Source organism: Sitophilus oryzae, unplaced genomic scaffold, assembly GCF_002938485.1.
Source record: "Sitophilus oryzae breed Bouriz unplaced genomic scaffold, Soryzae_2.0 scaffold_1146_pilon_pilon, whole genome shotgun sequence".
Lineage (NCBI taxonomy): Eukaryota > Metazoa > Arthropoda > Insecta > Coleoptera > Curculionidae > Sitophilus > Sitophilus oryzae.
This window is the reverse complement of record NW_022145778.1, coordinates 1466071-1483651: the sequence shown is the minus strand read 5'-3', so window position 1 is coordinate 1483651 and position 17581 is coordinate 1466071. Positions and strand designations below refer to the sequence as shown.

At 31.3% G+C, this 17581-nt stretch overlaps 1 protein-coding gene across 1 annotated transcript in view; it reads left to right on the top strand.

The window, feature by feature from the left end:
* The window catches only part of LOC115887229 (semaphorin-1A), a 79407-nt gene extending 68341 nt beyond the window's left edge, over positions 1–11066 (top strand). Inside the window, exons 10-13 of the mRNA XM_030906595.1 lie at positions 1596–1873; positions 2062–2272; positions 6366–6594; positions 10476–11066. Of these exons, the coding sequence (XP_030762455.1) occupies positions 1596–1873; positions 2062–2272; positions 6366–6594; positions 10476–10544 (787 nt within the window). The 3' untranslated portion in view covers positions 10545–11066. The remainder of the gene's footprint in view (positions 1–1595; positions 1874–2061; positions 2273–6365; positions 6595–10475) is intronic.
* The last annotated feature ends 6515 nt before the right edge of the window (positions 11067–17581 follow it).

Below are 17581 nucleotides of genomic sequence, written 5' to 3'. Positions count from 1 at the left end.
ATGTCGTCGATCGTCATTTCCCTGCCAACTGGATGCCGTTTTTTTTTCATATGGTACAAAGTTAAAGCAAACTTGACTCTGACCATGTTTTACGCTAAGAAAGATTTATTTCGTGTAATAAAGATTTAAATGGTGTATTAAGTACATAATATTTCTTTAAATGTCAAATAATATTATTGAAACAAATGCCAAGTTTTATTTTTAATTAAGAAAAAAATTAATCAAGAATGTATAAATGTTTTGTTTTCAAAAAAAAATTATCTTAAATTCGTAAAACCTCAATTTAGAATAAAATGATGAAAGAATGAAATAAAATGTTATAGCCCTGGATCAAATCGAAATAAAGTAAGTGTATGTAACTTTTTTTAAATATTAATAATTACCAGTAATTAGCATTAATGTACCAACATATTGAAAATTGTTATTTCTTTGTTAAATACGGTTTAGAATCCTTAAAATAACAGCAAAAATAATCGAAAATCGACAATGAAATAATAGTTTTGTTTAAATTTCTTAATCAGCTGAGCCTATTATAGTTCGCAAAATCCGAGCTATATTATTACATTACTCTGAGGGAAATACCGCAAATAATCGATATTTTTGACTCCGCCCCTAATCACATGCTTCATTCCTTTAAAGCTTTACGATTTGTTTACCAGAGGCAGCACATTTTGTCGAGAGGTTGACCAACTTTAAGAATATATAAACAAGGCTACGAGCAACCGTTCTAAAGATATTTAGAATTATAACAGTCAACTACTTGTCATTATTGACAAAAAATGAAACATGTTAAGTAGATAGTTATTTGACTGAAATGATAAATTTGAGAAATTTATTTTTTTAAATTAATAATAAATTTTTCTTCCAAAAATGATGATAAAACAGTTTCTGTTGAACTTTTGACACAAAAACATTTAAAATTTATGATTTCAGTCTAATAACTAATTAGTCAACATGTTTAATTTATGTCAATGATGACAGGTATTGATAATTTCGATTCCTAATATCTCGAAAACCATTACTCGTAGCGATTTTTACCAAGAGACTTTTTTTACGTAAAAAACGTCGTAAATAAATATTTTTTACTCAGTAGTTTTATACAGGTACGGACGAAAAGTTATTACACTTCAAACCAGTTAAAAAATGTATAGGTGGCGCCCTCTACAAGTAGGTGTCATAATGACATCAAAATCAAATTTATCATGTTATAAAACTCCCAGACACCAATTTTCATCCAAATATTGACGTTACTTCAGAAATTATTTGAAAAAAATCGAAATAAAAATGAAACTTCAACACCCTGTATCTCCAAAACTAAGTATTTTAGGACCTACATTTATACGGACTTTTTTACTTGTTTTTATCAGCAGAATATGCTGCCGAAGTTTCCGGAATACAATTCGGACCACCCTGTATATTCAAATAGAGCCATAAAGAGTATAAATGAGATCGCGAATATTCGTTTTTTTTTCAAAAACCTTCGAAAGTATTCGGGATTTTGAAAAAATTGTAAGGTAGCATTTTTATCAACATCAAATTGCGCAACTTTGCCTCTTTGCCTATACAGCTACTGACCAATATGTATTATTTTCTAGCGAATGCGTGGCCCTTCAAGACCCATACTGTGCATGGGATAAAGTGCAAGGCAAATGCCGCTCCAAAGGAATAGGTCGATGGGGCGAAGAAAGTTACTTCTTCCAAAGCGTTGCCACTGGCGAGCATTCCGCGTGTCCGCCTCCTAAAAGCAAGGATGCCGGTTCAGTGGGCGGACTAAGTTCGAATCAACCAAAGTTTAACGACCATATGCCAAACAAAGAGCTTCCCGATGGACAAATTATCAATATTATTCAAGACAAACCTTACGAGAATACAGGTAAACTGAATGGATAATTAATATTATTTTCGGTCGAGATGAATTTAAATGAATATTATTTATGATTTTTGTTTCCATGCATTTTAAAACTAAATTTTTAAAATGGCATGTCACAAATTTACTTGTGTTACCATGGTGTGTTAATTTAAAGTTATTTTAGTTACTCAAATATTAATTATTAATTATAGGGCCTTCAGTGACTGCTACAGATGCTCTTCCAAATCAGTACTCAGTTGAAACTTTAATTATGGCTGTGGTGGCTGGAGCAGTTTCAGCTCTAGTTGTTGGTTTTATTGCTGGGTATCTTTGTGGTAGGAAATGCCATAAAGACGAGGATGATAATTTGCCATATCCCGATACTGAATATGAGTATTTTGAACAAAGACAAAACATGAATAGGTAAGTTTACAGTGTATTTTAGTATAAAAACAAAAGAGTGTGTACTTTTAACTTAAAATGGTGGACAATAATTGCTACTGGCACAATTGGAAAAAATTGAGAATCATATACAATAAAATTATGTTGGTTCGGCGATATCACATTGTCTGTCAATTGAATATAAAAAAAAATCTTGATTTTGTTATATTGAAATTAATATTAAAGCTTCATTCAGGACCTCGCAATTAGTGGAATAAATTAGTGGTTTAAATTACACTTTATACTTTTTAGTTTACGCACATTGACAATGTTTAAAAAACACAATTAAAATTAATAGAATATCTAGCAACATTCTTCTACTAGTAAAAGTTAGTCAGTTGTATCCATAGAGAAAGCCTAATATTAGATTATAAAATAATCAACTTTTGATTTCTCACCACAATTTCTCTTGACGGAAGATAATTAAAGGCCAAAATGACATTTCTCGCAAATTGTGAAGTGAAATTAGTGGAAAAGTTAAAAGTTTGATAACTTTTTCTACTAATTGAAAATGTCTACCACTAATTTTGATGTTCTGAATCCTTACATTGAAATTAAAGGAACAAACTTCTGCGCTAATTGAAACCACTAATTTATTCCACTAATTGGGAGGTTCTGAATGAAGCTTAAGTACACCAATGCAAAGGTATAATATTCCTATGTAAAATACAAACTGATAGCGTTTTTAAATGACATAGCGATTTGCTGATGCTTTAGAAATAGGAATTTCAACAGTCCAAAGGATTGGAACTAAAGGATCCCAACTGATGGAGAATTCATGAAAATATTAATAAATGCCGAAAAAAACGGAACTCGCTCAATCAACAATCAATAATATAGGAACGTACTTAAAATTTTCTAAACAAAATGAACTGATCTCAGACACACCCTAAAAGTCATATTTGACAAATAATGATGACGTATCGTTGAACGATGGCTGAACAATCAATATAACAACTTTTAGAGAAAATATGACTTCCTTATAGGCTTTTGTTTGAGTATAGTCTGTCCAACGACAAAATCCTTGACAGTGATAGATGTGTCTGTTATTTTAATTTCAAAGTAGTTTATTTTATTTTACAAAGAAATAAGTTGGTACAATTGGAACGCATAATTAATATATTTAAATTTTGAGTGACAAGTGATTACTTCAAAATATTGTGAAAAAAAACTGTAAGAAACTGAAAAAATCTAATCTTGGTTAATTAACTTTAATCTTATTTTTTTCTGCAGTACTAAAATGTATTATTTACCTATCGTGTGATGTTATTTTACAGATACTCCAGTTTTTGGTACCAGTACGAGATGGTATACAACTTTATTTGTGGCTAATACAACTTTCTGGCCATAGTCTCTGGCAAACTGTGTCTCTGGCGATCTCTGTGTACCGAATATTAACTGTAAACTATGGTTTGGGTCAACCTTGAGCCAACACTTAATTTTCCCTCGAGTTTTCCTCCACTTAATTTTAAAAAACACGAAACACAAGTAACAACACAGTCCAAAATGCAAAATATTTATCATTTCTATTTGACATAATTTGTCACAAAATTATAACCTATAATTGGCAAGAGTTTGACAACTCTCAAAAATCTTAAGTCGAGTTCATACGCATAAGCGTCCGATTGTCGCTCATCGTTGCGTCAAACCAATAATATTGAAATATGATCTGTCGTTTTTGAAATAAACCAATAAAACTGGTTAAAAACAACAAGAGACGACGCATGACATATTTATTTATAAACCCATCCATAGTTAACTTAAAAAATATTAGAAACTTTTTTTAGTGAAATAAATGGATTGGTATGGAAGTCATCTGCTTTTTTTCTGTCATCGTCTGTCGAAATCTTACCGGAGAAAAAAAACAGAGTATAGCCAGTCACATGTATACAAGTATTCACTCACCGAAAAGAGCCTTACGGCAATTTTACAACATTGAACTTGAATTCAGTGCTTTAATTTTTTTGAACATCTTGAACTTATACAGTCTCAAAAGGCATACATATATCACAGAATAGTGAAGAACCCCAATTCTTTTCATAAGTTTATTTTAGAAATAGGTAAATTTAATGAATAATCAAAATGAATAAAAGCCTATCATCATACCTACTTGATATTTATAAACAGAACACGTCCATTTAATAATTTCAGAACGTACAAATGAATTATCCCCAGACACATTCTAAAAACATATATCTGATACAGAATGATGACATAACGTTGAACGATCATTGGACAAACTGTATCATTTAATCATGTGGTATAGTCTGTCCAACGACAAGATCCTTGACAGTGATAGATATGTCTGTCATTTTAATTTCAAAGTAGTTTATTTTATTTTACAAAGAAATAAGTTGGTACAACTGGAACGCATAGCAGGAAATTAATATATTTAAAATTTGACTGATAAGTGAGATTACTTCACAATATTGTGAAAAAAAACTGCATAAAACTAAAAAAATGTAATCGAGTTATTTTAATTAAAAAAAACTGGTATTTGTTAATACAAAACAAACAAGAACAAAACACCAGAGACCAAAAAAATATAAAAAAGAACTATTTCTTACAAGAAAGCTTCAAGAAAGTTCCTGCGTTTATTATTTATCAATATAACTTATGTACAAATACAAATTTGTAATATTCCACAGGAATAAATAAAACAATATAAATAAAACAAACTATTTCATTAATAATAACATTTACCAAATTTTATACCTTAAAGGTTGATTAATTAGCTTTAATCTTAATGTTTTTGAACCAGTACTAAAATCCATTATTTACCTATCGTGTGATGTCGATATTTTACAGATACTCCAAACTCCAGTATATGTTTAGTACGATCCTTGTAACATAATACGAGATGCACTTATCTACGACGAGATGGTATACAAACTTTATTGATGGTAATTTTATTGATGTATAAGAGTTTCTGCCTGGGCAGCGAGCGTTAACTATAAACTGTGCTTTGGGTCTACAGTTAATTTTCCCTCGATTTTTCCACCACTTGACTACAAAAGACACAAACCACACGTAATAACACGAATCAAAATGCATCATCTTCCAAAACGCAGATATTTGATATAAGTTGACACTTTGAATAAGAAGACTAAGGAAGGAGCATATCAAAAATCTTAGGTACACCGCGATGGGCCTCAAATATGGCCGACTTAAATTCCGGTTTATCAGTGTCGTTCTAATTTTATTTAAAAAATGTAAAACTATGATGTAGGGTAGACGTGGGGTAGACTCAATAATTTGTTGTTTTATTTTACGTTGTGAATAAATGTTGGTAGTTATTAAAATTGTTATAAAAATATATAATTCTAATAAAAATAGATAAGTTATAATAAGTATTTATTAACACAAACATCCGATACGCTACTGAAGCAGGTAAGTCAAATTAACGTATCTAAATTCTTTGACATTTAATCTTTGACAAGTAATAAATAAAAGCTAAAATGCAAGAAAAAGTATAATTTAGTTCAGTAGTAAGAATGAATAATAAATAACATAAAATAAGCTCCGTAAAGACTGACAAATCCACAAAATTTCAAATCAAATTCAAATGTGTCAAATGAATCGTCAAACAGAACTGTCAAGGATCCCCACCCTAGAGAGCTTTTATGGTGGCTTTTCCGCCCACCATGCATGAATACATGGATAGCATTATGCTCCTTCCTTAGTCTTCTTATTCAAAGAGTTGACACAAAATTATAACCTATAATTTGGCAAGAATTTGACAAGCCTCAAAAATCTAAAGGCGAGTTCATACGCATCGGCGTCCGTTTGTCGTTCATCGTCCCGTCAAACCGTCATTTTTGAAATAAACCAATAAAACTGGTTAAAACCAACAAGAGACGACGCATGACGGATTTATATTTAAACCCATCCATAGTTAACTTAAAAAAATATTAAAAACGTTTTTTAGTAAAATAAATAGATTGGTATGGGACGTCATCTGCTTTTCTTCTGTCATCGTCTGTCGAAATCTTACCTGAGAAAAAAAACAGAGTATATACACCATAAGTATAAAAATACTAACAGTAATAATCATACAAAAATCTTCTATTTCCAGTCGAATTACTGCTGAACCAAAGTTACTTCCGCAAGAGGAAGTGACCTACGCGGAGCCAGTATTAGTTCCTCAACCTCCTCCGAAAAGTTACTCTCCTAAAAGCACTCTCCGGAAAGGTCCACATCAAAATAATGCAGAAACGTTGTTTCAATTTCAAACTGATGGAGGCTACAATGGCAGAGACAACTATAGAGGACGAGATAACTTTGGCACTCTAAGGTCGCATCAGGTATGTTAATTGGGATAAAAGAGAACTTTAGCTAGTTCCGGTAGATTTACTAATTTGTTTAGTTTATAAAAATTTTATCGTAATAACGGTTTTTGTAGCAAATGGATATTTAATAAAGAATGAAATGCCTGCTACTACAATACACGGATGGTCTTATGCAATACGAGCACAACTCAAAAAAATTCTTTTTTGAGATTTCTGGTGCACCATATTTGGAATTTAACGTACTTCAATAGGCTAAAAGGCACTTTTTATTTTCAAATCCGTTTGACATTAACGCGATAACTCAAGAACCACTTTAGATACTGTAACTTTCTTTTTTTACTTTGAAGTACTAGATTTAAATATAATGATTTTTATGCGGTACGACCGCAACGAAGCTGCCATATCCCCTTCCACGTTTCTTGGTAATGTACAAAGTTCCTTGTTTTATTTGATACGTTTGGCAACGGCTCTATTCAATACATTATACTCTTCTTACATACGGAAATCGCGACCCAAGCCTTGCCAGGAGAGTATATCCATTTGATACGACTCCGTCATAAACTATTAACGATTTTAATTATTTGAATTTATTTAATATTAATATATTGCAAAATGGAACTATGAATAATGGTTCTATGTATACCGGATGCGTCTCAAAAGTGGCTCACTTCTATAACTTTTTTATTTTTTTAGATAAAAAATCGAGATTTGGTATGTTAGTACATGACATAAATTAGGATTGATTGACGTATTCAATTGTTTTCTGTCACTTCCTGTTTCACCGGAAATGACAAGAACTTTTGATTTTTAAATGGTACTATCGGTGTTTTGTTGCTTTATTCGATAGAAAATGACACTCTGAATAGAATGACATATCATATGTCAACTTTTGACATTTTCGAATATGGTTTATTTGAAATTGCAACATGCGATTCATAACGACAATTTGACTCGAAATACCAAGTGTGTGGTAGAAAAACAGGAAGAAACAGGAAGTGACAGAAAACATTTGAATACGTCAATCAATCCTAATTTATGTCATGTACTAACATACCAAATCTCTTTTTTTTATCTAATAAAATAAAAAAGTTATAGGGTTGAACCACTTTTGAGACGCACCAGGTATAAAGTACCAAACTGATTACAAGCTAAGAGGTATATCGTACTTATTTTCTTTATCTTTTACTGATACCGTATGATCGAAAAAAAAACGGCGTCAGCGATGTCTATGAAATGAAAATCGCTGTAATTTTATATGTAAAATTATACGGGGAATGTCATCGATGTTCATTTCCAAGCCAACCGAACGCCGTTTTTTCGACCATATGGTACCTACTACTATTGCTGTTATTTATATTATATATTTTCTCTCATTCATTATGAATCTTGAAAAGAAAGTTGAGTATGTAAATAAGGAAACAATAAATAATGAATTTATACTTTTCATTAATGATTTATATGGTTTTATCTATCAGCAATATTTCAATATTTAGTCTTTTTACTTTTGTATTTTTACACCCATATATTTTTCTGAATTTAATAAAACCATTGTTCCAGTTATTCAAATCTAATTGATAGATATCTATTTTTACCAAAATTTAATTTTGCGGATTTATTTTATTTTATTATAGTTTTAGAAATTATACCTTTTTTTATTTTTTAACAGCAATGGGACTATAGGTACCCATAAGTCAAGGTAATATTAATATTTATACTTTCAGATACTCTACTATAAGATTTATACATTCTTATTCTTCTGTTTCTAGAATTGTTTCTGTATTTTTTATTTTATTATTTGATACTACTCTTACAGTAGATTTTTCTATCTATTACATGTACGTTACTAGAATTCTCATAACCAATTAAAGAGTCACTACTGGCATGGCAGTATTAGAAAAAATATCAATCTAAATTAGGTCTACAATTTGACAAACGGATTTGAAACTACGAAGCATCGATAAGGTGTTTCAATATATTTACTACTTTTGGGGTGGAGCATAAAATTGTGGGTAATCATGGCCAATAGCAAAGGGCTATGCGCATGACTACCGCCTGGGAACAATATGTCCGAGAGTCTTCACCAATCAGATTGTATATTTTCTCGGTGTTGCCGGCTTTCTCAAAACGGATAACATTTTTAGAAAATATTTACCTTTTATAATGTTTATAGTGATTTTATATCGGGTGCGTCTCAAAAGTGGCTCACCTCTATAACTTTTTTATTTTTTCAGTTAAAAAAACGAGATTTGGTATGTTAGTATATGACATAAATTAGGATTAATTGACGTATTCAATTATTTTCGGCCGCTTTCTGTTTCACCGGAAATTACTACAACTTTTCATTTTTAAATGGCATCCTCGGTATTTTTTACTTAATTCGATAGAAAATAACATTCTGAATAGAATGACATATCATATGTCAACTCTTGATATTTTCGCATATGGTTTATTTGAAATTGTAACTTGCGGTTCGTAACAAAATACCGAGGGTGCCATTTAAAAATCAAAAGTTGAAGTCATTTCCGGTGAAACAGGAAGTGACCAAAAACAATTGAATACGTCAATCAATCCTAATTTATACCTTATACTAACATACCAAATAGCGTAGCTACAGGGTGTTAAAGTTTTAATAATCTTTCGATATTTTATAATTTTCTTTCAAGTACTTTTAGTGATTCGAATGAAATTTTGGGGATAAAAGTTACTATAAGTGCTTTATATTTTAATGCTAAAAAAGTGTCGATAATTTATCAGGGACGTGCATATGGGTTATCACTGGAATATTTTTCAAAAAAGAAACATGTGCGCCACTGACTTTTTTCTTTTGATATCAAAATTGTCTAAGCCGTTTAATGCTAATTAAAAGTTATCTCTTGTTATTTTGTCGAATGACCTCCTTGATGAGATAAACGCCATTTTATTAATCACAATTAATAAAATTAAAATTAAAATAAAATTAATAAATTATATATTTTACCTAATTTATTGTTAAATATTATTGCTATTAGTTATTATTAATATTAGTCAAACCTACAGCAATTTCAAATAAAAAAAATAATGGTACCTATTTAAGATAATTACAAAAACCTAATTTTAAAAAGTTTTAACATCCTGTAACTCTAAAACTATGCATTTCCATACCCATATTTATAGGAACTTTTTTTCATATTTTCTGATGAGGAATTATTCAAAAATTTTCGCAAGTTAATGATATTAAATTTTTTTAAAAGTTGCTATTAGACTTGGATCAAGGCAAATTAATAAAACTGCGTTTATCTCATCAAGGAGGCCGAAATGGACAAAATATTAAGAGACAATTTTCAATCGGCATTAAACTGCTTATACTATTTTGCTAACAAGAGAAAAAAAAGTCAGTGGCGTACATGTTTTTTTTAGAAAAATATTCCAGTGATAACCCGTATGCACGTCCCTGGAGAATATGTCGAGACTTTTTAGCATTAAAATATGTAGCACTTACAGTAACTTTTACCCTTAAAATTTCATTCGAATCACTAAAAGTACTTGGAAAAAAATGATAATAAATCGAAAAAATATTAAGACCTTAACACCCTATATAGTTACGAAACAAAGCAGAATCGGACCTATGTTGATATGAAAAATAAATCTTATTTTTAAGTGAGGAATCTTCCCACGAGAGATGGCACATATTTTTTGAAACACCCTGTATAATTATTATGTATGCTGGAATGAACTAACTAATAATTTAATTTTTAAGTAATATCGAACAATCTTGATTTGTTATGTTTAAACTTGACAAGACCAATTTTTTTGTCCGTATTCCTCCTACTGTTTCACATCCGTTTGTCAGATATACTACATATAACTAAAGTAATACCGCCCCTCAACCATACCTTACTACTGTCCAGTTGTTGCAGGGCGACAACTTCCGGCGGGGCGGCGACGGTTTCGCCACCACGCGCAGCGTCAAGAAGGTGTACCTCTGAGAAAACAGCGAGGAGGGCGCTGGAGCGCGGCGCAACCAAGCCCACCGCCAAGGCCACAGCGCGCTGCCCACCAGCGGCGGCTCGTCCAGCAGTCCCTCTCCGCCCTCCTCGTCGCCCAGCCCCACGCCACCGCACACCGCCTCCTTCATCTACCGGGCTTAGCCTCGGACCGCCGACACAGAACAACCACCTACCGGGGCTTACTGGAGATTCTACTAGGTTTTCCGGTTGCCTCTCGAGATGCGCACAGGTACACGGATGACACGGGGAATACCGGTTTCTAGTCAACGCTATATATTTTAGCAATATATCTGTGTAACGTCGTTATTGTATTGTTGTCTGGAGGAGTGGGTGCTTTTAACTCGTAAAATGTTAGATATGGTTTAAATTAAAGTAGTTTTACTTCTTTTATTATGGCTAATTTCGTTTGTTCTAACAAAGAATAATAACAAAGTTTTTTACAAGATCCTATTATTAATGGCGATTCTTACTAAAGCTTATTCAGAACCTCGCAATTAGTGGTTTCAATTACACTTTATGCTTTTTAGTTTACGATCATTCACAATGTTTAAAAAACACAATTAAATTTAATAGAATATCCTAAAACAGCTTGCGGTAGTCAGTTGTATCCATAGAGAAAGGCTAATATTTAGCTTATAAAACTTTTGATTTCTAACCTCAATTTCTCTTGAAGGAAGATAATCAGGGCCAAAATGACATTTCTCACAAATTTCGAAGTATAATTAGTGGAAAAGTTAAAAGTTTGACAACTTTTTCTACTAATTGAAAATGTCTACCACTAATTTCGATGTTCTGAATGCTACTAATTTTGACGTTCTAAATGCTTACATTGAAATTAAAGGAACAAACTTCTACGCTAATTGAAACCACTAATTTATACCACTAATTGCCAGGTTCTGAAAGAAGCTTAAAGCTTTATTATGAAGGCGAAGTTCTGAATGAGCTTTAAGCTTCATTTAGAACCTCGCAATTAGTGGTTTCAATTAGCGTAGAAGTTTGTTCCCTGGTTCCTGGGTTAATTGAATGAATGCGAGGTTCTGAATGGTTAGGTTAGGTTAGAATATAGGAATGAAAAATTAGTGGTTTCAATTAGCGCAGAAGTTTGTTCCTCTAATATCAATGTAAGTATTCACAACGTCAAAATTAGTGGTCGTAATCTTCAATTAGTGGAAAAAGTTAACAAACTTTTAACTTTTCCACTAATTCTACTTCAAAATTTGCGAGGAATGTCAATTTGACATTTGATTATCATCCGTCAAGAGAAATTGCGGTTAAAAATCAAAGGTTTGTTGTTTATAACCTAAATATTAGGCTTTCTCTATGGATACAACTGACTACCGCAAACTGTTGCCAGGATATTCTATTAATTTTAATTCTGTTTTTTAGACATTTTGAATGACCGAAAACTGAAATGTATAAAGTGTAATTGCAACCACTAATTCATTACACTAATTGCGAGGTTCTAAATGAAGCTTAACACATTAATTATAATCGTAAGAATATGAATCAAAGTAAACGAATGCCAGCATTTATGTTTCAAATACCACGATCTTAAAGCCAGCCACACACATTCTAGTATAAGTGCAGGTCTAGACTTGCGCAAACTAACAGTTTTCTGGTGCAAACACAGATTGCACACACAGAACACAATTTTCTGGTGGTGGCACAACAAGTTCAGACTTTCCAATCTTATTTGAAATAGTACTAAATATTTGGTCTGCTCAAATTACTTACAAATTAAGTATACTCGGGCTATCCGAGGAAGCCAACATGGACTCGATGTCTGTAATTGGTTAATATAAAGTTAATAATTTTGTCCACCAAAGAAAAACTGCTACGCTTTTTGCAAAAAAACTTACCGAAAAACTAGTATACTTAAAAAATGGATAAGAAATCATAAAAAAAAGTACACCTATATGTGAAAAATCTAGTTTTGATATTTGAAAAAATTGAAAAAACTGTTGAGTGTTGAAAAAACGTGAAATTTCTCTTTATTTTTCTGCTACCACGCTCCGTATCCCCAACTATATGATCCCCAGTCGTAGTTTCATTCATTATTTTAAGTAGCATTATTCTAAAAATAGAGAAGTTGTAATAAAAAAAGACACTTTTCATCTGGCAATGACAAACAAACAGCAGTATGTCCACCGCACAAAACGACATACTTCTGTTTGTTTGTCTACCGCCAATGGGCATACAGTTCATAGAAAGTCTAAGGTAGTTTCGCCATTTAATTCAAAGGAGACAAAATGAATTTAGAACGTCTTTCTGACATCATATTATAACTCTGTGTATGTAGTTTGCAATGCCACTTTTGGTTGAAAATCTTAGAAAATGGACATAATACATTTAGTAAGTCTGGTCATTTCAAAAAATCAAAATTAATTGTCTTTGTTAAACTTTAACGTGAAATTAGTCATAGGAAAATTACAATCTGATATCTATTTTCACAAAAATTTAATTACTTCTACAAAAATTGATAATATATGACTTTAAATTGTGTCACATATTGTTAGAATTGATCAAGTTAAAACACGTATATAAATATATACATATATAAATACTCTTTTAGATCTTGTCTTCCAATAATTGTTTTTTAAATAAACTGTCATTAAGTACAGGTAACACAAATTATCGTCAAAATTATCAAGTCACACAAATAATGTTTTCACACATAGTAAAAGCGACAACACACTGCTCCTGGCAACAATACCTTATTAAATTGAAAATATTTTAACTTACAAGTGACTTTTAAAAGTAAAATATAGATTTAGAATAAATTTAAAATTAACAAGTTAGAGGCTGCATAGATTTAGATAATATAGCATGACATAAAATGATTTGGCATTCATTATACTATGTTTTATAATGTTGAAGAATGTATATGTTCAAATAATTGTAATTTTTTCATCTATAATTAAGTATCATTTGAACTATATTATGATGTATTTCATACACACTGAACGGCACAAAAAAAAGAACATCTTAAAATTTTCATGTATTTTAAAGCTCAATATATTTTGTTTTAGTGGGCTGATTTTAAGCTGATAGACAGATGGGTAATTTAATTTTGAATTTAAAAAGAGAGGCTATAAAGTAAAATAATTTAGCTACAAATCGCTTTAAAATCCTCAAAAAAAAATCTATTGAACTTTAAAATACATGAAAATTGTAAGGCGTTTGTATTTCGTGCGCGTCAGTGTATATCAGGTACAATACCGATTAATTTTTGATACCTACTTGATTTTTAATATTTAAAGTTCTATAGTGTTTTGACAAATACTTGATTTCGTATACTTATTGTATTTAACGTTATGGCCAAATCGTTTTGTAAAATAAGTTTAGACTATAGGGTTAACGCTAGGTTAACCCGTTTAACGTACTTTCAAAAGATTAATAAGTGCTTCTTATTGATGTGTTAGATAAGGACTCTACGTAAAAATAGATTGTTATCATTTTAGCAGCATTGTGATTAGACCGTATAACATTACTTAGCTATAAAATGGTTGTTTTCAGCATATTTATATTTGTTATTTATATATTACACGTGCTAATAGAAAAATACTATGTTTTTAAAGAGCTTTTCAAGAATATTTCTTCTACCTTTAATAAAAAAAAATATATATCAAAATTAGAAATTTAATCTACTTCACGACTGTCTTTTAATAATTTTCATATACCTTAACTAACCTATAAAACGAATTTGGAAATTTAAAAGTAGTTGGAAATGATGATTTACCAATAAAAGATTTACTTTGGAATTTGGATACTGCTTTTATTTTATTTTTTATGTATGTACATTTGTATGGACATTGTATGGACATTTTTATGTATATTGAAAATGATAATAAATAGTTTACTACACATAAAAAATAAAGTAATGCCGGGACCCCATTAGCCAACACGCCACGCCACCCCACGTCATAAAGATCTGTGCATATATGTTTTTCCATATAGTTACATGTATTGCGTACAAACTAGGAAACACGCCACCCCACGTCGCGCAATCCCACGCTATCACACGTGTGACGGCGATTCGTCAGACCCAGATCTCATGTGTACACTCTTTCCCGCGTCGCAACACGTGGGCTCACGTGGGATAGCGTGCCGTGGCATGGTGTGGCGTGTTGCCTAATGGGGTCCTGTCTTAAATGGAAAAGTCCAGAATCCGTTTTCAATTTAAGAATATGTCACAACAGAAGCAGCAAGACAACAGAGTTACTATACAATATGATCGAAAAAAACAGCATCAGCGATAGCTATGAAATGAAGATCGCTGTCATTTTATGTAAAATTATATGGGGAATGTCATCGATCGTCATTTCCAAGCCAACTGGACGCCGTTTTTTCTCGATGATACTATTGATTGTATATCGATTGATCAGTTTCATCGTGTATTTTCTATTTAAGAATATAGATAATGTAATATCCAAAATAACTAGTTCAGTATAATACAGGGTGATGACAATTTCGATGATCAACATTGGTAAGTCGGAAACTGCGAGAGATACGAATTTGGTTAAATGAGAAAAAAGTTGAGTTATTAGTGGTTCGACAATTACCTATCAAGAAAACGTATCAAAAAAGGAATAAAGCTTGATTTTCATGCGTCCGTTGTCCGACGATACGTTGATACGATATTAATTTTACTAGTAGAAAAACGTCCGTTATCGTATGAACGGGTCTTTAATTCTTTAAATTCTACCAATAAAATTAATATCGTATCAACGTATCGTCGGACAACGGATGCATGAAAATCAAGCTTTACGGATGCATTTTGTGTATATTTTGTTGGCTTTAACAATACACTACACATCTGGTATACAATGTTTTACGTCCCATTTTGACACGTAATACAGTATTACACAAAAATTGCTATCATATAAAGTGTCAAATGTATCTCTAAGGCTGATCTGAGCACCGTCCAACCATCGTATCAACGTATAAAAAACACTTTTATAAACTCGGAAGTTGGCGTTCAGTTGAGGTTCAGTTGCAGTTGGATGTTCGATATATCCTGAGGTTCAATATTTTTGCATTAATAAACTGTCAGTTTCGGTTCTAGGTTAATTTGAAATTGTAAAATTTCGAACGTTTTTCTTTCGATTTAAAAATACTTCTGGTATTTACGGAAGTTCAAACACAGTAATCCATTATGATTACGCAAAAATATAAACATCACATTAACAGAAATAATGAAACAACAATAAGGGTCATTTTCCAATGCATCGGCGTACTGTGCTTCACGTGATCGACAGGCGCTTTTTCATTGGCTGTCGCCGAACGTCGCCAGCGGTCGCCAACTGCCCGCAACTGCCGACATAAACATTGACCATCTTTGAACTCCGCTGAACGTAAAACGAACTATCCGTTATACGTTGATACGATGGTCCGACGATGCTCTGATTGGTCATAGCGTTCTCGCGCCACTTTTCATCCGTAAATATTTTACTTCAGCCCGTGAACGGATCCGTTCATACGATAACCAACGTTTTGACACTTTTTTGACAAATTTAATTTAACCTTAATAAAAATATAAGTAAAATAGCAAAATCGTTATGGAAACGAAAATATAAAATAACACCAACGTATATCCGATAAACGGAGGCATGAAAATGCAGTAAATTTAAAAACTGCGTTATTTTTTAACCAATCGAAGTCTTTAAATTCTACCAATAAAATTAATATCGTATCAACGTATCGTCGAACAACGGATGCATGAAAATCAAGCTTAAGTGTGTTTCTGGGGTCAAAATTTGATTTATTTTGTGTATATTTTGTTGGCTTTAACAATACACTACACATCTGGTATACAATGTTTTACGTTCCATTTTGACACGTAATACAGTACATAACAAAAATTGCTATCATATAAAGTGTCAAATGTATCTCTAAGGCTGATCTGATATTAACGCATCAAAATTGGATACGACCTTATATTTTTTTATTGTTTTATCTAATAATATAAAAATCCAAAACCTTGACTGTGGTTGTGCCCAATCTAGAAGGCTTAGCAAATTTCTAACAACGGCATTTAATTGGTTGATATCAAAAATATAAAACTAGCAACTCACGTTGCAATAGATACAATGGTTCTGAAGATTTTGTCATTTAAATTAAAGGCATTTTTTTAAATTAAATTGAAAACAAACTAAGTTATCAGAAATTTCTGTACAAGGGATTGTCAAACTTCTAATGACGCAACGTTTGTCCCATTTAACTGAATTTGTATCACTTGTAGTTTGCAAAATTCCAATACTGAGCATCGAAATTGGCATCGCCCTATCATTCCAAATTTATAGTAAAGAAGGCTTCACTTATATACATATTTATGTTATACCCTTTACATGACATTAACTTGCTGCTAAAAGAAATGAAAATATCTATGTTAGAAAGACAGTTAATGTTAAAACAATATAAATTGAAATTATGAAAGGAAACTATTGCATACAAATCAAACAAATATATATTTTTAAACAAATAACTATTCTTTCTATTAGCTTGTGTAGTTCCATATTTTATATCCAGTTTTACCAAAGTTATACTAAAAACTTTGCGTTTTGCCTCCTCTAATAATAGGCAGTGATAATTAATTGTTTTTAGTTGTATTCGATTTTTGAGAAAAGTGAATGTCTTTTCATTTTTTTTTATTCATACATCTAGTACTGTACATAAGACTGAACATAATAATACTCCATAATGTCCACTTTAGCAATGTTTTATTTGATTTAGCATATTACAGTACAAATTTTATGCTACTAACTAATTTTTTATGTCTGAAGATCACTATATATGTGCTGTTCAAGTATTAAAGACTAATAAGCGGTTGCATATTTTGATATTCAAATTTTAACAATAAAGAACGTCTTTAAAGATTTAACAGTATCTAATATTAAGTTTTTAAAATCTTGGTGTACAATAAATTATACATATTATGTGTTTATTTTAGTTTAGGTAGTGTCCATGATATGCACCAGTCAAATGTCAATTATTTGGTATTAGGTAGTTTTACTTTA